The sequence below is a fragment of the Puccinia triticina genome, chromosome 10A, assembly GCF_026914185.1.
Source record: "Puccinia triticina chromosome 10A, complete sequence".
NCBI classification, from domain to species: domain Eukaryota; kingdom Fungi; phylum Basidiomycota; class Pucciniomycetes; order Pucciniales; family Pucciniaceae; genus Puccinia; species Puccinia triticina.
In genome coordinates, this window is record NC_070567.1 from 3,851,281 (window position 1) to 3,871,679 (window position 20,399).

Below are 20,399 nucleotides of genomic sequence, written 5' to 3' on the forward strand. Positions count from 1 at the left end.
TAACATAAATTCCCATTGTTGCTGAAATCTAACTGGCTCTTTCTTTTCCAGCTACATCAGTGGATGTTGAGCGGGCATTTAGCTTTGGGCAAGACTATGTCACTGTCAAGAGGCACTGGCTTAGCGCGAAGTCGGTGAGCAGGGGAATGACGGTTGCTTTCTACTCTAAGAATAACAAAATGAAACCAGGTTTGCTCAACAAGTGGAACGAAGGCATCAAAGACGGAAAGAGGGGGAAAACAATGATGACGAAGGGGAAAGGCAAGGCAAAAGTGATAGAAATATTGTAATATATCCATTGTGAATTTTTTTTAGTGATATCAAGGCATGAAATACAAGAAAAAGTGCAAAAAACACTGAAAAGTACCGCCGGTACCCTCCAAAAATACACGGGTGCCAAGTACGGGTACGGGTATCTGATTTTGGCCAAAAAATGAGGAGGTACCCGGACACGCAGGCGGTACCCGTGTCCTGATTGCCATCATTAACTTGAAGTTGAGGGAAAGAACCTGGAATATCCCGCTCTGCCTTCCGCATCTCCGCCTGCTTGAGCTTCCCATGATCCTGAGACTTCTGCACCAGTGGGAACACCACACTGCCCCATGGTGTATACAGTTAGAAGTCATTTTCCTACCCATTCCACCACACACCCCTTATATCTCATGTTCTGATGGCACAATATTGCTAAAACTTTCAGGTGTTTAATTTTATGCATTATGATCTGTTCTGCAAATTTTTATCCATGCGGTACAAGGGAAAAAGAAGTTATGGAAATTTCTGGATAATCAAAATAGGGGCTTAGAAGCCCCTGCTGCCTCAAAAAATCGGTTTGTGAGTTACTACCTAGCAGCTAACCATTTGACTAAATATTAATGAACTTGTTGCTGTAAAATTTTGGGACCCTTTGGAGCACCGTGGCTAATTTTTTGGTATGTTTCCTTTGTAGTAGATCCGCCAAATTATACCCACAGAGCAGACCCCATTACTGGTGTAATAATGCCGTGCAGCTCACCATGTGCTCTTGAGGTGGGCTTCTTCCCGCTGCAAAATTTTGGTGTGCTTTGGGCACCCCAGTGAGAAGGCATAATTTTTTATTTCTTTATGTAATTTTTGGTAAAATTGTATTTTAGACTCCCATTATATGTTGGGTACATTCTGACTCCCAAAAATTAAGTTTTGGGAGTTGGAATTCAATTTTTGGGAGTCAATTAGTTAAGCCCCTTAAAAAATCAGGTGTGAATATTTCTGGTGTCCACCCTGATGGTTGCCCAAACATGACTCATGACAGTGAACATGAGGTGAGAAAAATCTGAGTCAATAAATTCTCACCTCAATGACTGTGATGACAATTTTCATTGAGTTGTACCCCTCAATGACCAACTGACCATCAAGGGACACACCTCAATGAGTGGTATCATGTACAGGTCATTGATTTGTGTACCTCCATGACTGCTATGATATCAATCAAAAGATACTCATCTCAATGACCAAGATAATAGCAGTCACTCAGATATGTAGCTCAATGCTGGTTTTGGAGAGTTTGAGGGTTGTCACCAGTCATACTACTTCTTGTCATCAAGTTTGAAACATGAAGTGGGGAGAATGGAATACTTCCCATTGAGTCTGGGAGCCTCCCAGATCTCAATTTACACAACCAAACTCTTAATTTTCAGGATAAAGGAAAATGTTTTCCTAAGCCTTTAGTTTGTTGCTCTGATGTGTGCTTTTCATGGTTTTGGTAGCTGTCTTAATTTATGAATTAGAGGGGCATCTAGAGCTCTCTAAATGCCGACGGGAAGTCATCTAATGGAGGACTTCCCGTCAAGTCTGGGAGCCTCCCAGATCTCAATTTACAAACCCAAATTCTTAATTTTTGACAAAAAGGAAAATGTTTTCCTAACCCTACAGTTCATTAACTTAATGTGCACTGGTTGAGTTTTTGATAGCTGTCTTAATTTAGGATTTAGAGGGGCATCTAGAGCTCTCTAAACAACGACGGGAAGTCATCCAATACAACAATAAAAAATACTGAAAAATCAAGCAGATGGTAGCCTGTCAGAAAAAACAAAAAACAAAAATTCTGAGGAGTGGGAGAGAAACCAGGAGAGAAATAATGGTGTGTATATCACCTCCGGCTCACGCAAGCTTTGTGCTTTTGCTCGTAAGCCTTTCTGGTGAGACTGGGCTGCCGCCCAGACCCGCTCACCACAAGTGGCTTTAAGCTCGATTTAGTCCGTGTAAACCTAAATTCCCCGGTGTTGACGCGCTACAGGTCCCTTGTAAATGGGTCGCTATAATTTTACAAACCATATTTTACAATACATGTGGTTTGTAATTCATATGTAATGTAAAATTCAATAAAGTCGCCCTAATATGTAAATTCACAACACATGCCCCCAAAAATTAGCTTGCAAATTGGAAGGTTTGCAAGACTACTTTTGCAAAATCCAACCCTAGATTTCCAATATCTAATTTTGCAATCCATCCTTCACGCACCTTATGGTTTGTAAAAGAAAAGGTATGTCAAATGGCATTTCAGGTGCAAATCTTACAATTTTGCACCTCATTCACCCACAAACCTTTATGAGCTGCAAATAATGTATTGCAAAACCGTGAATCAGACCTCAAAAATCAAATTTTGCAAACCATAATTTGCAACCCTCAAAGAAAACCTCTGGCATTGATTTCTGGAGGAGTGACATAAGTATAAATTCACAAAAAAAAGCTAAAAACACGTGTATTTATTTTGCAGTCACAGGGACATAAGAAGTGGAAAAAAGAGCGGAAAAAACACAGAAACAAGTGGAAAAACACGGAAACAAGTGTAAAAGGCTGGAAAAAAAATGAAAACTACACCCTACACGACTTTCCTGATCCTGCTAGAGCGCCTGGGCTTGGTTTTGGTTCTTTCGGAGCCGTGACCTTCAACTTCAAACAAAGAGGCGCCTTTGACGGAGCCATTTGACACAAATCTTGCTTTTCTTCCGCGCCTTTGGGAAGGGATGCAGCCGCTTGTGGCTGGGTGCGACCTTCTGATTGATCCACTGTTTGATCCACGGTTTGATTTGTCAGGACAGAATCATCCGGAAGGAAAGATTTGTCTGGATCGCGCGCTTCAGAGGGGTCATCCTCCAGGAACGAGAAGTCTAGATCGGCTGAGTGATCTACAAGGAATGATTGATCCTCTTCAAGGATATCATCGGCTTCCTTTTTGATTTCTGCAATTCCTGATTCACCGCTTTCCGATTCAGAGTCTTCTTCGATTTGTGCCTTTTTGTTTCTTGTTGTTGCCAATGAGGATTTTCCCATTTTTTTGCTTGTTTCCTTACTTTTTGCTTGCGGAGGCTCCTGATGAGCGATTGAAGTTGAGTTGTGAGAGACATTCAAAATTGACTTCAAGTCTTTGAAGGGGATTTCGCCACTAGCGTCGGGATTATCTTGCTTGATCCTATCAATGGCCTTCTCAACGTACTCTTCCTCCGAAGGGGTCCACACGCGAGAGTAGAAGACCCAACTGGTGAATGGATCTGCTCCGGCAATTGAACTTGGGACCCGGTTGATTTGTTGCGCAAAACCGTCATTTGTGGCGTTGTTATGAAGCCAAACAGCAGTCAAACTGCCCTTATCGGCGGAGATATTCGCACTTCGCAATACCTTACACCAATAATGGTTATCTTTCCAGTAGCCTCGAGATATTAGCGTGTAGATATGCCCTCCGACAGTCAACTTGAATGGCCAATTGGTTGTTGCCATGAATTTGAGCCGGTGAGCGTTGCTGGTGCTGCCGGTGAATTCAATATGAAAATGCAGATGAAGAGGTGCTGGATGATCTTTGTTGAACTCTAGCTTTGATTGGTCAATGATGTAGTGAGCAAGATTTGTGTGATTAGCCACAATGGCAATTTCGGACGAGACCTTCAACAGTTTTGCTCTCTTTTTTGGCTTTGGTTTTGAAGAGGGCTCCGGGTTAGTGCACAACTTTCAGACAAGCCCCAAGACTGATATCAAACCAGATGATTGCCAGAGATTGATCAACTTTGCAACATCTGAGTAAGGGATGTTGTTTTCGTGGAACATGTACGGCTTGACTTTCAGGACGTGCAATGTTTGGTGTTCTCAATCAGGATGTGATTGCGGCGTCTCGCAATTGAGCTGACAGGTGAATTCGCGTTGTTCCTTCACGGAGAAGAGCTCCTTGTAGGCAGCCCGTTTGTGGAGTTTGGGATCCAACAAAACCTCCAGGAAACGATTGCACAATGCAAAAGCTCCGGGTACTTATCGCGCACGGCTTCAAAGATGCTGTTCTGGCCCCGTGAAATCGTTGATCTGATTGTGTTGCTTCCATTTAATTCGCCTGTGACTCGACAAGAGAAGTGGTGTGCAATCTGGGTGAAAATATTGCTCCCCTTTCCACTAATACCACGAGCCCACAGCGGACTGAAGAGGGCATACATTGATTCCAAACCTGGGGAGAGCCAGCAGCGGTTTGATCTCTTGGGGTTAGTTGTGTTGGCGCGGTATGACACATAGGCGGCCCAGAGATTCTTGTTGAAGCTCCTCAATTGTGGCGGCCGCCCGGTTTTCTTCCCAACGAGTTCTTCTGTAGTGTCTGGCGGTCGTCCATCATTTACATATTTGGTTCCTCTCTTGCGCTTTTTTCCCAGGCCCATGGTGACACCAACGTCTTGGCCTTTATCACCTGCCCCATAGCTTATCTGAACTCCTTCCATCAGCGCCTTCCAATCGCGCTCGAGCATGTCAACAAATGTGTAAAGATCTATCATTCCAAGCATCAAACACTGTCTTCCATCACTATAGATGGTGGCAAAGTGAGTCTTTGTCAGTGGATGATACTAAGATTGTAAAAAAAAACTAATTTGTGCTTACCTCAGGCAATAATATGTCCGATGCAAGCTCTCTTGGCCATTGGTAGTGTCAGGCAGCCCATCAGGCGTATCCTCAAGTCGTGGTTCTCGTGAGGGAAACAAGAGTGCCTCAATATCTGAAACGGTCCACCAGTCTAGCCATTTTTGAACTTTTGGATAACGTCGTCGAATATGGTCGACCTTCTGTTCATGAGTTTGGCCATCGGGTGTGGCTGGTTCCAGGAGATCCATGCAAGCCTTTCTGAAGGGCTCCTAAGGAAGAAAATGTAAAGGAATCAGTTATTGGCTCGGATGTTTAAGGGATGTAAAAATGAACAGTTTTCTTTTGCAACAGTTGTAAAATAACTTTGCAAGAGTTGTAACAGTAATTTTAAAACTCATAATGCAATGCAAATTTATTTTTACAAACTATGAATCAGAATGAGAAGACATACCTCTTGATCAACTGTTATGAGTGACCGATTCCGCTTGACCCGTGTAACTGATTGACGGAAATGCTCGCGGCACCCCTTCAACATCCTCCTGACCTCTTTGCGAGTTCCTTGACGAAAGACCTCCAGGTAAGCGGATACAAATCCTTCTACTTGAGCCGTCAAGAAGTCCACGACTTGTCGGACAAGAGTGTCGCGTTCGGCAGGTGTGATTGAGGCGGCCAAAAACTGTCAAAACAACGTCGCAAAGTGAATCTTGTAGTATTCTTCACTCAAGCCGCGGATCCAAGTGAGTTGAATCGGAATCCATTGTTGGAGCTCGTCGCAAAACATTGATGTTGTTAGCAAGTAACCATTCTCGAAGTATTGGTAAGTTACATCCGATAGAAGGCCTCCGCTGTACACTCGATTATCACTGTCGCGAGCCATTAATCGGTCTGACATCCATTTGGTTTGGAATGTGAAATGCTCATTCTGCAGCATGAATGAAGATGAAATGATCCACATTCCCCGCCTGTAGAAGTAGTGAACCAAATTAGACATAAGTAATTAAAACAAAGATCAACAAAATTACTCACGCAGGCCATCCAAACATGGTCAAGAGGAATTTGTCCCCAACACCGTCTCCAAGTTTGTCCGGGGCCAAGCCCAACTCCACAAGGATGGTGCGGCGGTAACACGCAAGCCAATCTCGGTTTATGTAAGCCGGGTGTATTGCTACGACACTGTCAATATCAGCGGTCGGATCTGAAGCCTTCCCCATCTGCAGGAGAAGAATGTACATGTCAATAAATCAAAGAGGGAGAAAGAAGGCAGTCAAAAATAACAAACCTTCAGCGCAAGCGCTGTTGCTTTTGGATGTTTTTTTATTTTGGCCTTCAACTCTTCCTTGGCCATACAATCCGGCTTTTTAGCCTTGGGCCACGGGTGAGGGTGAGTGCCCTTGTGTCTGAGGATACCCCAACCGGTTGGAAGGTGGTGGTCGAATTGAATTGCAACTGAGTCTGGGCACCTTTGATGTGAGACTTTGCCCTTGCACTTGTTTGCAAGGCCTCTGCATCTCATTTTCCTGTGAATAAAGCAGTACGGTCAGTAGGTTGTAATTTTATTTTGCAGTCGATATAGGTTGTAATTATATTTTGCAAACATTTGTAAAAAACTTTGCAACCCATATGATTTGTAATAGTGAGTTGCAAACCAACTTACTTGTTACTAAACTTTTCTTTACCTGCCTTTCCAGTCGGGGGGGGTCCAGCCCAGTTGCACGATGGGTTATTGCAGACAAGAGCGCCAAGACAGAAGTATCGTGTGACTTTCCAAGTGCGATTCCGGCAATAGTTGACAGAGCACGTCTTGGAGAAGCCAATGGTCCCAAAGTTAGTGATCTGTTCGCCTGGTAATCGTAGAAACGTAGTGCGTCCGTTGGGGTAGATTGGGTATCCTTGCTTATCAAGGGTACACCCATGATCAATGTATGTTTCAAATTTATCTTCTAGATCCGGAAGAAACCACTCCTTGTCTTTTGATAGGCGTTTTGGAGGAAGGGATTCTCCATTGTCAGAGTTGTCACATTCACCATCAGAGTTGTTGGCGGAGTCTGAGCCATGGCCGTTAGTGTTGTCGGAATTGGAGCAATCGGCATCATTGGAGACAGAACCAGAGTCATGTTCACTTTCAACAACCCCGCGGCGACGATGTCCTTTGGAAGGCCGTTTAGGAGGCTTATAAGCAGCGGTGTCGTCGTCCGTCTCGGAGTCGTTATTTTCAACACAACCATTTGCAAATCCTTCATCGTCAGCATCATCGGAGGAGGTTGATTCAGATATGGGTGGGTTGCTGCATGAAGAATAATGATCACGCCAATTTTTTGATACCTTTGGAGGTTGCCTTCTATCCTCCACGCGGTCGGGCTTCTGAGAAATCAGTTCATTCAAGTTAGTTTTGTTCGGCTTTGGGAACTTGATGGGGATTTCTCTTTTTGGAGAATTCTTGGGGCGGTTCGGGCTCTTCAGGACTTTGGTTTGGGACTTCTTCGTGTCTTGAGAGGAATGCTTGACGTGAGAATGAGGCATCTTAGTAGAATCAGAATCGGAAGAATTTGAGCTGAGTGGGGGAATGAGACTGTGAAAAGCGCGGATGGGATCAGATTCTCTGGGAGAGGGTGAGGGAATGGGACTGGAGGGAGGGAGTGAAGTCATCGGGCTCGTCGGGCTAGATGGCGGAATGAACCACAAAGGGCTTGTCTGATTCATCGTAGTCGGTGTCACGCACTAGTTGGGTTTGTCGTGGGAGATGGGGGAGCCGGGTGAGTAGCTGTCATTGCGGCGGCGGGATCCTGGAGGGGCCGTTTGTGTTTGTGGTGGGGGTATTGGGGAGGTTGGTTGCATGGTGTTGTTGGGCTGATGTCATTTGTTTGATATCATTGTTGTCTGTTAGTAGAATCTTGTTGTCTGTTGGTTGAATCTTGATGTTAGTTGAATCTTGATTTTAGTTGAATCTTGATGTGCGTTGAACATTTTGCTTGATCAATTGCAAATGCCGGGCTGTTGTATTGTATTAAATTTATATCCCACGGCAGCCAAATGTATATTTACATACATATTTTTACAATACATCAACGCTTGCAAGACTATGGGTTGTAAAGTTATACTTTTAAATATGATTATGTAGTTACACAACCTTGCCTTGCAAGACATGCAAGGTATGGCCTGTGAATATCTGGTATAAGCGCATCTGATGAAATTTTACAAACCTTTATTTACAGTAGTTTTATTTACATACCTCCAATTTAGGATGATGGTTTGTAAAATTATACGGACCTACTTTGCGCAGCAGCGAAAAACTCTTCGCGCACAGAATCGACCGTCCCCCGACGTCAAGCCCGCTGTGCGCGCAAGCCAAAAAATACTTCGCGCACAGCGACTTCCCCCGAAAGAAGGAGGGGATTTTTCTCAATTTTTTTTTGATTAATCAGAAGAGGGGGTCTTAACTGCCCTCTCCAAAAAATATTGGATTTTTTGGAGGTGTCCTTGTCATGTAAAAAAAAAAACATAATTAATATCCAAAAAAAAGGCACCCGCTACCCCGATAGCCCACCCCGGGGACTTTCCACCTGCTAAGACTTAAGCGGTTGGGTACCCAGCCCCTCGAAAAGAAAGTTCGAGGGGCAGCAGCTCCGGGCCCGGCTATCCCCCAGCCGCCGTGCCGATGGCCGGCACAGGCCATCGAGCGGAGTTGCACACTCCCCCGATAACCGGCCGGCCAGCACACATGTGTGCATCTAGCACTATTTACCAGTCATCGAGGGGATTGTGTACTCCTCTCAATGGCCACTCTGTCCCGGTCATCGAGTGGAGTACATACTTCCCTCGATGACCGGGTCCGTTCCGGTCATCGAGGGGAGTGTTCCTCTCGATGGCCACTCTGTCCCGGTCATCGAGTGGAGTACATACTTCCCTCGATGACCGGGTCCGTTCCGGTCATCGAGGGGAGTGTTCACTCCTCTCGATGACCGGAGCAATCTGGTCATCGGGGGAGTATGTACTCCTTTTGATGACCGGGTCCATGCCGGTCATCGAGACGAGTACATCCTTCCCTCAATGACCGGGTCCGTTCCGGTCATCAAGAGGAATGTTCACTCCTCTCGACGACCGGAGTAATCGGGTCACCAAGGGGAGTGTACTCCTCTCCAGAGGAGTACATCATCCTTCCCTCGATGACCGAGTCCGTTCCGGTCATCGAGGGGAGTGTTCACTCCTCTCGCCAACCGGAGCAACCAGGTCACCAAGCTCCAGTCGTCGAGAGGAGTGAACATTCCTCTTGATGACCGGAACGGACCCGGTCATCGGGGGAAGGATGTACTCCTCTCGATGACCGGCATGGACCCGGTCATTGAGAGGAGTACATACTCCCCTCAATGACCAGATTGCTCCGGTCATCGAGAGGAGTGAACACTCCCCTCGATGACCGGCACGGACCCGGTCATCGAGGGAAGTATGTACTCCCCTCGATGACCGGAACGGACCCGGTCATCAAGGGAAGTATGTGCTCCACTCGATGACCGGGATAGATTGGCCATCGAGAGGAGTACATAATCCCCTCAATGACCGGTAATTTGTGCCACATGCACGCATGTGCTGGCCGGTCATCGGGGGAGTGTGCAACTCCGCTCGATGGCCTGTGCCGGCCATCGGCACGGCGGCTGGGGGATAGCCGGGCCCGGAGCTGCTGCCCCTCGAACTTTGTTTTCGAGGGGCTGGGTACCCAACCGCTTAAGTTTGAGCAGGTACAAAGGCCCCGGGGTGGGCTATCGGGGTAGCGGGTGCCTTTTTTTGGATTAATATTATGATTTTTTTTTTTGCATCACAAGGACACCTTCAAAAAATCCAATATTTTTTGGAGAGGGCAGTTAAGACCCCCTCTTTTGATTAATCAAAAAAAAATTGAGAAAAATCCCCTCCTTCTTTCGGGGGAAGTCGCTGTGCGCGAAGTATTTTTCAGCTTGCGCGCACAGCGGGCTCAACGTCGGGGGACGGTCAATTCTGTGCGCGAAGAGTTTTCCGCTGCTGCGCGAAGTAGGTCCGAAATTATATTAGGGGGGTTCACAATTGAAATTTACAAAACTTTGGAGCTAAATTTAAGGCCCTTCTGAACAAAATTTTAAAAATTTGGTAAAGTGCACTGCAGCGTGTGATACTTGCCAACCAGTCCAATTGATCAATTTTTTGAAAAAAAGTGTGTAAACACCTTAAAATCAGCGATAGTCCCCGGCCGGCCTCGCCGGACCCCAGCCACGGCGCGGCGCCCCACCAGAAACGGCTCTGGCTGCTCTCGGCGGTCAAGAAGAAGAGCAGTCTGGACACCAAGCTGCCCGCGCCCAGCCCGCTGAACCCGGCGCTCCCGGCGGCCCCCGCTGCTGCTGCTGGCGGTTGGTCGCCGGGCTGCTCCGCCGCCCTCCCGCCCCGCTCGTCCTCGCGCACCGCCCGGTACGGCATCTACATGCTCAAAGGCCTCTCCTTGGCCTCCTCCCACCACTTCCCATCGTCGTCGCGGGAGAGCGACTCGCTACAGTGTCCTAAAGTTTTGTGAATTCCAATTGTGAACCCCCCTAATTAGAGATGGCCATTTCACATCGGGATACCCGCTCGTGTTCGGGTATCCGAGGCCATTTTTCCCCCATTCTTGGCATCCGCATCCGCTGGCGGATGCCACCGTGTGTGAGCGGATACCCGCGCGGGTATCAGCGGATACCCGCCACTCAAAAATCACTTAAAACACTAACAATATCATTTATTACATAGTAAAATCAACATGTGGTGACAGCTGATCACTCAAGTGTCACCACATCCTGTACAACAGCCTTCTTTTGCTTCATCTTGTTCTTAGATTTATTTTTTCGCTTTTCGAGGTATTCGTGGAGAGCAAGAGGTTTTATCTTGTCGTTCTTGGAATAGAACAACAACGCCATACCTCTACTTACCGATTTCGGATGGAGGTTGTGTCTCCTTGCGGAGACATAGTCTCGTCCAAAGCTGAACATACGCTCCACATCGACCGTGGTTGCTAAATATAAGCAGTGATCAATCAGCAACAAGTTTTTCTTTAATACTTGATTGAAAACTCACCCGGGCAGCACATGACATCCAGGGCCATCTGTAAGAGGCCGTTGTGAGTATTGCCATTTTGCTTCTGCTCGCTCCACCAAGCGAGACCATTTATTGGCGCCCCATCATCCAAAAACAGGCCGCCAGAGAGTCAAATATCCAACGGGTCCGATGTTGATTTGGCTGATCTGGCTACAGCCGCTGCGCCTAACCCTGCCCAAACACCAGTTGGCTGAAGGGTACGTAAATCAGTCAGTCCACTGGGTCAGTGAACATAAAATTAGGCCTAAACTTACCTTCGCCGACACTTTCTTCGGTGGTTTTGGGGCTGAAGCTGATCCTCTAGGCTTGTACCATGTATTGTACATCTCGCGAGTTAGATTGATCGCCTCATTGATCCAATCCTGAGGCCATTTGGCCAGCTTAAAATATTCGTCTTTAAAGGATGGATGGAGGACTGGAAGTTCAGATAAAAAGATATCATTAGTTCAAGATTTAAATGGGTAAAAGAATCATGGTTGAGGTTGGTGAAAAAACACACCCATCGCTATTTGGTAGATAGGAGAACAGTCGGTTAGGGAGTAATACTTGTTTGTAATCCCAAGCCCAGCTCGACACGCATTGCGTAAAGCAGGAGGATAATTTCCATCCTCATTTGCGATCACTGTGGAAAGACCTGCAGTGATTTGATCGATCATCACCACAACATCCGAAACGCAAGCCGAGGAACCTAGTGAAACTTGAAGGGTGAGCTCGTAAAATGGCTTGAGGACCTGTACTAGGTCAGCCGCCAAGTCGAAGTCCTCCTGGTTTAAATGGATATTGTGGTGGGTTCCAAACTGCTTATCGCGTTGCCAGGAGAATCTGTCAAGAACATCAACTCAGCTTTCTTTGCCCCCGAAACAATGATGATTTGAATACTCACATTGCCTCCTCGCATCTGATGATGCTGTTAAGTTGAATATACGTTGAGTTCCAGCGAGTTGGGACGTCGCGTTCGATGTTGTGCGGTTGCTTGCATTTTTTTTCTTGGCAAATCTCAATGAACTTGGCTTTTGAGTTCGGCGACTTCTTGAGTTTAGTTGCAACTGCGCGGAACTGGAGAAAAATAGGAAAATATGTAGTTAACTTAGGCAACCTGGAAAGGAGATCAAGAAATATAGTGCAAGAGAAAAATTTGAACAAACCTTTGCAAGGGTTTGACGACACATTTGAGAAGTGTATACCTCTCTGTCTTCTTCCTCCTCGATGTCCCTGAGATCAGCAAGAGTCAGCTCATCTTCTTCGGCTAATTCACCATCATCCGCCGCAAAGTCTGTTTCCTCCTCATCTTCATTTGAAAAACGCTGATCTTTGTCATCACTATCATCTTTGTCAAAGCTGCAGACAAAAAAAGGTACACAAATCATCATTGGATAAGCTAAGTTGTTGTCTGAAGGGCACTTGGTGTCAGTGAACCGCTTACCCTTCAATAAGATCACTTGGCTCGTCTTCTTCATCTGAATCGTCTAACTCGGAAGCACCTGGGGTGGAATTTTTGACGCGCGAAAATGGTCGCAGTATGGCCTTGACAATAAGGTTAAGGATATGTGCGAAGCACCATATCCACTGCTCCTCGCCTGTGAATCGCTTCCAGTTGAGCTTCCCCAACTCACAGATCATTGTTCCATTGTTTGCCGCGTTGTCGGAAACAATCCCACAGATCTAATAAGAGAAACGGCATTAGGTTAGAAGACCAAATGCAACAGATACATCAAACAAAAGGGAAAAAAGAGGCTCATACCCGGTTTTTAAGCCAAACTTGTCAACAATAAACTCAACCATTTGAGCCAAATATTTGCCGGTATGTTGTTCTTTAAGCTGAAAAAAGTCAAGGGGCATTGCGTCTGATCGAACTTTACCAGCGCCATCGTCTGAAAGACGGTATATCACGGCCCCGATGATGTCGAATCCATTCGGCGACTGCCACGCATCCACCCCCAAGTACAGGGCTCCCTCGTGAATCTGAATGGGAGGCAGTATTTTTTGGTCCTATCCAACTACATAGCTATGAAAAAGAAACAGGCAAACCTTTAATTCCTGGCATAGGTCCTCCTGAACGGACAAGTACAACATGTGGATCGCCTGCGAAACCATCTTTTGATTTGGTAGATGCTTGAGGATCGTTGGATGAAGTACTTTCTTGAAGCTGGGTTCTTCCAAAGCTGAAAACGGTTTTGCACCCTCGGCACACCAAATCGCGCATTGCTGTAAGACCTAAGGAGAGATGAATGGTCAGATTAGGGAGAAAAATGGCCAAAAAAAACCACCTGCCTCCCGCGGGTCAATTTCCCCTGTGCCCAAAACCCCAAACTCTACAAGTGTCTTGTTGTTTGAGGGTATTTGCTGCTTTCTTAAACATCGGCCAGCATGAGCAAGGAGATTACTGCACGAGGATTTGTATGCGGGTTGATTGATTGTTTTAGCACACCTGAGATTCATTGCTTTAGCTGTTGTTACTTTTCAGAAATTAAAAGATAAACACTCACGTCTTACATCTCCAAGCAATCATACAACGGCGGAATTTATCGAGCTGATCGGAAAGCTCCGGTGGATGATAAGCAGAGTACGCCAAACTGACTTGATTATGTGCAAGTTTCTTGGCATGTTCTAAATTCAGAGAGGTTTGTTAGTAAGAAATCAAATACCAAAGAATGAAAAATAGAAGAAGATATTTGAACTGGCCAAGACGCTGCTCATCAGTCATATCAGATCCCGCAGGTGTAGCACTTGGAGTTGAGTTTCCATCGTCCTGTTCATGGTTTGATTCCACGGCCGGCCTATCATTTTCTTCTTCTGAGCGTTGTTTGCGGGCCCTCTTGCGTCGGTTCATGCTGTGGGGATATGTTGTGGCTGTTGGAGGATATGGGGTTTCGGAGGATATCTCCTGAGGGAAGCAGGAGGCTTAGATCGGGCTTGGCCCAGGCCCGGGTCGTCGCACAACGACCACGGCTCCCCCGGGGGTGGGGGGCCAAGGGCAGGAAAGCCGGTTCAGAGTTGCGCAGCTGCGGCTCACATAGACCCTAGAGAGAGCGGATACCCGTCTAGCTACCCGGGTATCCGCTGGATTTTCCCAGGATCCCAGACATCCGCATCCGCTAGCGGATACCCGCTGGCCTGAGCGGATACCCGCAGGCGGATAGCGGATACCCGCAGCGGGTGCAAAGTGACCATCTCTACCCCTAGTTACACCCCACCCCTAGTGGATTTTTGCGGCACATACAGCTATTGTGTAAACGGTTGCACTTTTCCGCGCTTTTTTTCCTTTTTTTCCCGCACCAAATTTTTTTTTTGCCCCCGATGTCATTTTTCCCCCCGGCGGACAGACGCAGGAATCCCCCGATTCTGCCGCTGCCTTTTTCCCTCCTGCCACGTCACATCCTCATCAGATCCTATCCCAACAGTTTGCTACCGCCGGTGCCATGGAACCTGAAGGTATTTCTTTTTTTTCATCTTGCCCCTAATTGCATTTCCCATTTTCTAACAGCGGATTTTTGTTTCAGATTATTCCAGTCAACTCAATCAGATGCAAACACTAGATGAAGTCAGTGCGTGGTTGGATCAGTCTATGGCATCAACAGACACTGCCGCACCAAGCTTGCAAGACAACACTTATAGCCAGGATGGAAAAGAAGATGCTGGACAAGACAAAGAGGCCGAAGAGTTCAAGGTCAACTTAGATTACAAACTCTACGTCCCCAAACCTAAGCCCACTCCCAATTCCCGAAACGCAAACAGACGCAAGGCAAATGAACCCGAGGATAAGTACACGAAACTTGCTCCGAAACCAGGTCAACTCTTCTTTCATTGGAAGGCTTCGGATACCAGTCTCGTCGCTTTCAAACGGGCAGCACTTGCCGTGCTTTGTGTCAAGGAACCAAAAGTCGTTTCTGAACTCGCAGAAGACCAAGAGAAAGAAGGCGAACTCTCCTGGTTGGCGATAATTCAACATGGCGGTCAATTCGTTGAAAAAAACAAGACCGACTTGGATAACTCCGAAATCTTTGCCGAGTTTCTTGATATGGCCGAACGTAAGGGGGGAGCTAAAATCTATGTTGTCCAGAATGATCCTAAAATCACTGCGGAGGTGGGTACTTTCCTTCTTTTAGATTGAACCTCTTCCTAATTTGGCTGATGTTTTGTATCATATCAGAGGAACAAAGCATTGAGACACTTGTCTGAGAGAAACAGAGAAAGCAATGAGGCTTCGACCGAACCACAGCCCACTGCTGGTGCCAAGAAGAACTCTGAGATCTTAAACAACATGTGGACGATCCGAGCAACTCACCTGCCCTGCGAACGACTGACTGGATCCATGGAGCTTCCAGTCATGATCGACCCCAAAGATCGAAATTGTTTCATTGCACTCAGCCCCGATCGCATTGCCCTTTGGGCAAGAGCTATGGTGAGTTGAGTTTGAAGCAGTTCACTAGAATTGTGCGCCTTTTTTAATCTTGCATCTTTGCAGGCCCAAAATCCAGATATCACGGAGCATAAACCACCAACGTCTCCAGCATTTAGGTTTCAAACCAAAGCCGAGTTCCAAGGTGTGGCCGCCCGAGAGGAAGACAATAGGGAACGCGAAGCTAGTCCCGTCAATCAATCCCGGGCAGCTATTTTGGAGTCGTCCCCATCATCAAGAGCCCCCAGAGTTCATAGAACCCCTCCGAACATCTCGCCGGTGGCAGCCGCTTATACCGGAATGGGAATGGGTGGTTTTGTCCCCCCACCAATGGTTTGGCCAAACTCCCCCTGGGCATGGCCGGGCCCCTCAGCAAACATGTTTCCGTCGTACCCTGCAATTCCAAACATCGGCACAAACAGCTCTGGTCCGCCGGTTCCTCAACCTGACTTCGCTCGAGCAAATCATTCGAGCCCCGCCCCCCTCGGATGTAACTGTCAACATTTCTGACTACTTGGTTCACTGTCACGTCAATGTGAACTGCGAAAAGGTCCAAAGAGCTCTAGAAGAACATGGAATCACCCACTATACCAAGTTTGCAAACTTCGAGGCAAAAGAGTTTGAAGACCTTGGTGTTAAAAGGAGTCATGCTTGTTTGCTTGTCAGCCAAACTAAAAAAATACGAACAAAAGCTCAAGAAGCGCCATTGAAAGGTTTGGCTTGATCCAATTCTCTCAGATTTTGTTAAAATACTCCAAAAAATTGTTTCCCATGAACTAGTCTGCTATTCGTATCTCTCTTAAAAATCCTCAAAAAAACTGTGTCCCATGAACTAGTATGCTATCCATATCTATCTTAAGACACACAAAAGATCCCAAACAAAATCTTGTCTTGCTCAGTCAAAAATGTCTAGTTTTCAGTCTCTGTCCAACAAATTAGTCTCTAGCTTGCACAAAAAATAGTCTCTTGATTTTTTTCCATACTCGGAATGAAATGAAATTGGAGAGAGTCTAGTGTGATCAGTTTCCAGACCCGGAAGGTAGTCTTCTGCCGCAGAATGGTGCAACGCGGAACAGTTTCGAGCAATCTCAGCCCGTCATATGACGATCAGCTTGCTCGGGAAGCACCGCCGGCACCGGCGCGGTGCTCCTCAACCGGCCGGTGGAATGACGAGCTCGATTTGATCCTCTTTGGGTCCGAGGAGCCCTCGTCGGCTGACTCGAGCAATCTCAGCCCGGCATATGACAATCAGCTTGCTTGGGAAGCACCGCCGGCACCGGCGCGGGGCTCCTCAACCGGCCGGTGGAACGACGAGCTCGATTTGATCCTCTTTGGGTCCGAGGAGCCCTTGTCGGCTGACTCAAGCAATCTCAGCCCGGCATATGACAATCAGCTCGCTCGGGAAGCACCGCCGGCACCGGCGCAGTGCTCCTCAACCGGCCGGTGGAACGACAACTTGCTGCAATCAAAGCATCCTCAACCTCGCTGTTTCCAGTTTTTTATTAACCCAATATAATCAATTTGCAAGGTAACCGGAGCCAATGAAGAGCTTACGGTTCAAAACATCTGTGAAAACTAAAGTAACAAAAGTATCTAAAACATCATAGTCCTCCTCACCACCGGTAAGTAAATCTTCGTTCCGTCTTAAATTTGACTTGTAAACAGAGAAACCCTTTTCAATTGGGTTTAAGTCTGGTGAGTATGCCGGAAGATACTGCAAGAGGCACCCTCGTTCCTCAACAAGCTCTGCGATACGTCCATTGTGGTGAATTTGAGCGTTGTCCATGACAACTACGCTACGGGGACCTGGAAACGGGTTCATGGATGGAAGCTGCAAATACTGGCATCAGTAAATGAACGCAAATCAGATCGCATTACAACTGCTTACCAAGATGTGCTCAAGAAAAAATTCAAAATCCGCCCGATTCACTGATTCCTCCTGGACCATGTGTGCAACTAACCCATCAAAAGCAATCGCTGGGATGACATTGTACTTGTGGGTGCTCCTCTCTCGCGAAACTCGGGGTGTTCTTTGACCTACAGGAGCCCATCCTCTTGTTCTTGAAACGACCTCAAGCAAGACCCCTGATTCATCTGAAAATGAAGGGAAGTCATCACATAGGCATACGTATGTAGGTAATAAAAAAGAAAGACCTACCTGTGAACACAAGATAAGAGGTTGGTATACAGCTGATTCGAGAGGTGTAGTAAGCCCTTGCTTCCGGATCTTGGCGTGGATTGAACGTCCTGATCGTCTTTTTGGACATGTTCAAACGCTCATGGAGCGTTTTCGAAATAGTTTTCAGGCAGACTATCGCACCGGTCTCTTCAATTAACACCTGCTGGATTTCGTCTAGATAAACTGTAGGCTTTTCAGCAACCATCTCGGAGATAAAATTTAAATCTTCCTCCTTCAATTCAAAAGTTCGGCCTTGGGTTTGATAGGTGGAAGGATCACAAACAACAGCCCTCGTCCTCTTGTACAGATCGGTCCATCGGCGCAAGGAATCTTTGCTGACGGATGCGGCTAATGAAGCGTTAATCTCGGCTAAGGTCTTCCCATCGTTTGCCGCTCTGACGACCGCGTATTTGAAGTCGGCTGAGTACAGGCGATAACCCATGTCTACAAAACATGAAAATTTCAGTATCCACTTGTAAAACATCCGCAAGTGAGAAATTTTCTGAAGGAAGTTTTTGGATGAAGAGATAAACCCACCGAGCTAAAAAAAAACTGTTTGATGACCTTGGCTTGGATGGTTCCAACGATATGCGGCCGAGATTTGGCGGGGTTAAGGGGTGCTGAGCTGATATTGAGGCAGCGCCCACAGCGGCAGGCTCGGGGGATTCCTGCGTCTGTCCGCCGGGGGGAAAAATGACATCGGGGGCAAAAAAAAAATTTGGTGCGGGAAAAAAAGGAAAAAAAGCGCGAAAAAGCGCAACCGTTTACACAATAGCTGTATGTGCCGCAAAATATGGTTTGTAAAATTCTCTTCACCGCTTGTAAATCTGGTTTTGCTCGGAACTAAATCTGGTTGTGCAGGGGCTGCAGCACCGCAGGGAAGTCGTCCAATGTAAATAGTCTTGTTTTTTTATTCAGGGCAGCAGGTGATTGCACGCGTTTGATTAACATCGCGAGGAACTGGATTGCGATAGAAGTATCGTGATTATGAAAGCAACGACTCAATCAAAAGAATCATTTTTGACTTGCTAAGCTCAAGAGCTCAGCCGACGGATCCAAGTTAACATGGCCACAGCAAAACATCAGATGGCCTAGTCCGGAGTGACCCGATTATTTGCCACTACTTGCTGCTCGTTATTTCCACCTACTTGGCAATGGTCCACCGATCTAAGTATCTGCTGCACCTATCTTCAAAGGCAGAGCTCTATACATGCATGCGCAGACGTGTCCTGGTGGTTCTAAAATTGATGTTGTTTGCTCAGTTCATGAAATGAACTTGACCGAGGAGTCCACAACTCGGCATGTTGAGCGCGATTCTCTTTGCACAGCCGGTTTGTCTCCTTTTTTTTCCTCGTTATGCCCCGAGTATCACGAGCAACTACGCTAGGATGGCTACATACATACGAAATGACCCAGAATCAAACCATCGAAGGTTAAAAATCTCGAGTTATTGTTCCGTTATGTATCTAACCCTCAGTCACCAGTCCTCAGCCTTCTAGATGTTGTGGGCACGTAAGTTTACGGTTAGCTTGGACTTTCGGTTCTCCCTAAAGGCTATAAATATTGTGCCATTCGCCCTTTGTCAACCTCCCCTCAACCGAGTCGCAGTGTAGACCTACTTGACATCGCTCCTCCTGATTTCATCCCCCCACACGAAAATTTCTGAACATCCCCTCACAGTCAAACCCACAAGTCAGAACTAGCAAACAAAATGCGCTTCCTGATCACCAGATTTCTGTCCCTTCAAGTCATCACTGCCTACTACTTAAACCTAACTTACTACCGGGCCATACGTGTTTTGCCACCTCGTCAATACGCGGTTAAGAACGAAACCTCATCCAATGACACGGTGCTGGACAGTTGTCTCCAATCTGTGAAGCCGGACGGGAGCGACTCAATGAATCTCACGGATGTTGCAAGGACTTATTGTGCCGACGACAAGAATATCAGTACATTGTACGGACAGGTCCAATCCAAAAATGGCTTTGTGCCAGGTCTTGGTAAGTTCCACTCTTATTCTTGTTTCAGGAGCTTACAGGGTGAAATATCAAATGACATTTGACGTCACTTCTTGGAATTACGAACCCGGTTTATCTTCAAAGGCAATGCAACCCTCGATCACGGTGAGCAGTCCGTTTGCGCTGATCGCGTCATTCCTACAATATTCTACTGGATCGCTTAATCCGATCCGATTGCACCCGCCTTGGGTACTCATATAAATGTCATGATCCAAAGGTTCTTTAGAAATGGGAAAGATGTCAGACTCCAATATCTCCGACTCAAGCGAGCAAAGTTCAACCAGCATCAACGCAAATCCGAAGGATGAGTCTCCCGAAACAGCTTCAACTATGGATCCATTGTCAGAGATGATCGGCGAGGGCAATGAAAGCGAAGGTAGACAAATGCCAGAGATGGAAAAATATCGAATGTGTGGAACGAACTCGACTAGCCACAAAGTTATCGACAGAATATGCCAAGGCGACGAAGACCCATTAATTGAATTGCCTTGAGCGATGGGTCATTCTTGGAATAAGCGGATGCTGCCCTCGATGTCTCTTTTCTACTTCTTTTTCTTTCTATTGATTTTTGTATCGTTGTCATTCCTAACACACGATCACATCTTAAATACTAGCCTGCTCAAGCGAATTCACCAGAACTGCTTTTAAGTGATCTCTTCGGTTGGCATGGAGCGCTCGAATGGACTGAGTTTATGTAAAACTTTGTTTGAGAATATGACTAGGTCAGAAAGGTGCCCAAGAAAAACTTTTACGGATGTGAGGAGTATAAAAGGAGGGCAGAAGAAGAATGTTGGCCCTCAGACCAGTAGCCCAGCGGCCCTTCAGCCCAGCAGCTCTTCAG

General features: G+C 46.6%; 4 protein-coding genes across 4 annotated transcripts; 2 read left to right on the forward strand and 2 right to left on the reverse strand.

The window, feature by feature from the left end:
• Positions 1-2,850: 2,850 nt before the first annotated feature.
• On the reverse strand, positions 2,851-3,309 carry PtA15_10A359 (uncharacterized protein; the record flags this gene model as incomplete). The annotated part of the gene is made up of 1 exon (XM_053160525.1): positions 2,851-3,309. The coding sequence occupies one exon, from the start codon at positions 3,307-3,309 to the stop codon at positions 2,851-2,853; it is 459 nt and encodes a 152-aa protein (XP_053024491.1).
• Positions 3,310-5,161: 1,852 nt separating this feature from the next.
• PtA15_10A360 (uncharacterized protein) lies at positions 5,162-10,311 on the reverse strand (the record flags this gene model as incomplete). Its single annotated transcript, XM_053160527.1, has 3 exons — positions 5,162-5,172; positions 6,894-7,438; positions 10,103-10,311. The coding sequence occupies 3 exons, from the start codon at positions 10,309-10,311 to the stop codon at positions 5,162-5,164; spliced, it is 765 nt and encodes a 254-aa protein (XP_053024492.1).
• A 6,107-nt stretch (positions 10,312-16,418) lies between these two features.
• On the forward strand, positions 16,419-16,877 carry PtA15_10A361 (uncharacterized protein; the record flags this gene model as incomplete). Its single annotated transcript, XM_053160528.1, has 1 exon — positions 16,419-16,877. One exon carries the CDS (start codon positions 16,419-16,421, stop codon positions 16,875-16,877), a length of 459 nt encoding a protein of 152 aa, XP_053024493.1.
• Positions 16,878-19,251: 2,374 nt separating this feature from the next.
• PtA15_10A362 (uncharacterized protein) lies at positions 19,252-20,050 on the forward strand (the record flags this gene model as incomplete). The annotated part of the gene is made up of 3 exons (XM_053160529.1): positions 19,252-19,540; positions 19,643-19,663; positions 19,776-20,050. The coding sequence occupies 3 exons, from the start codon at positions 19,252-19,254 to the stop codon at positions 20,048-20,050; spliced, it is 585 nt and encodes a 194-aa protein (XP_053024494.1).
• Between the last annotated feature and the right edge of the window lie 349 nt (positions 20,051-20,399).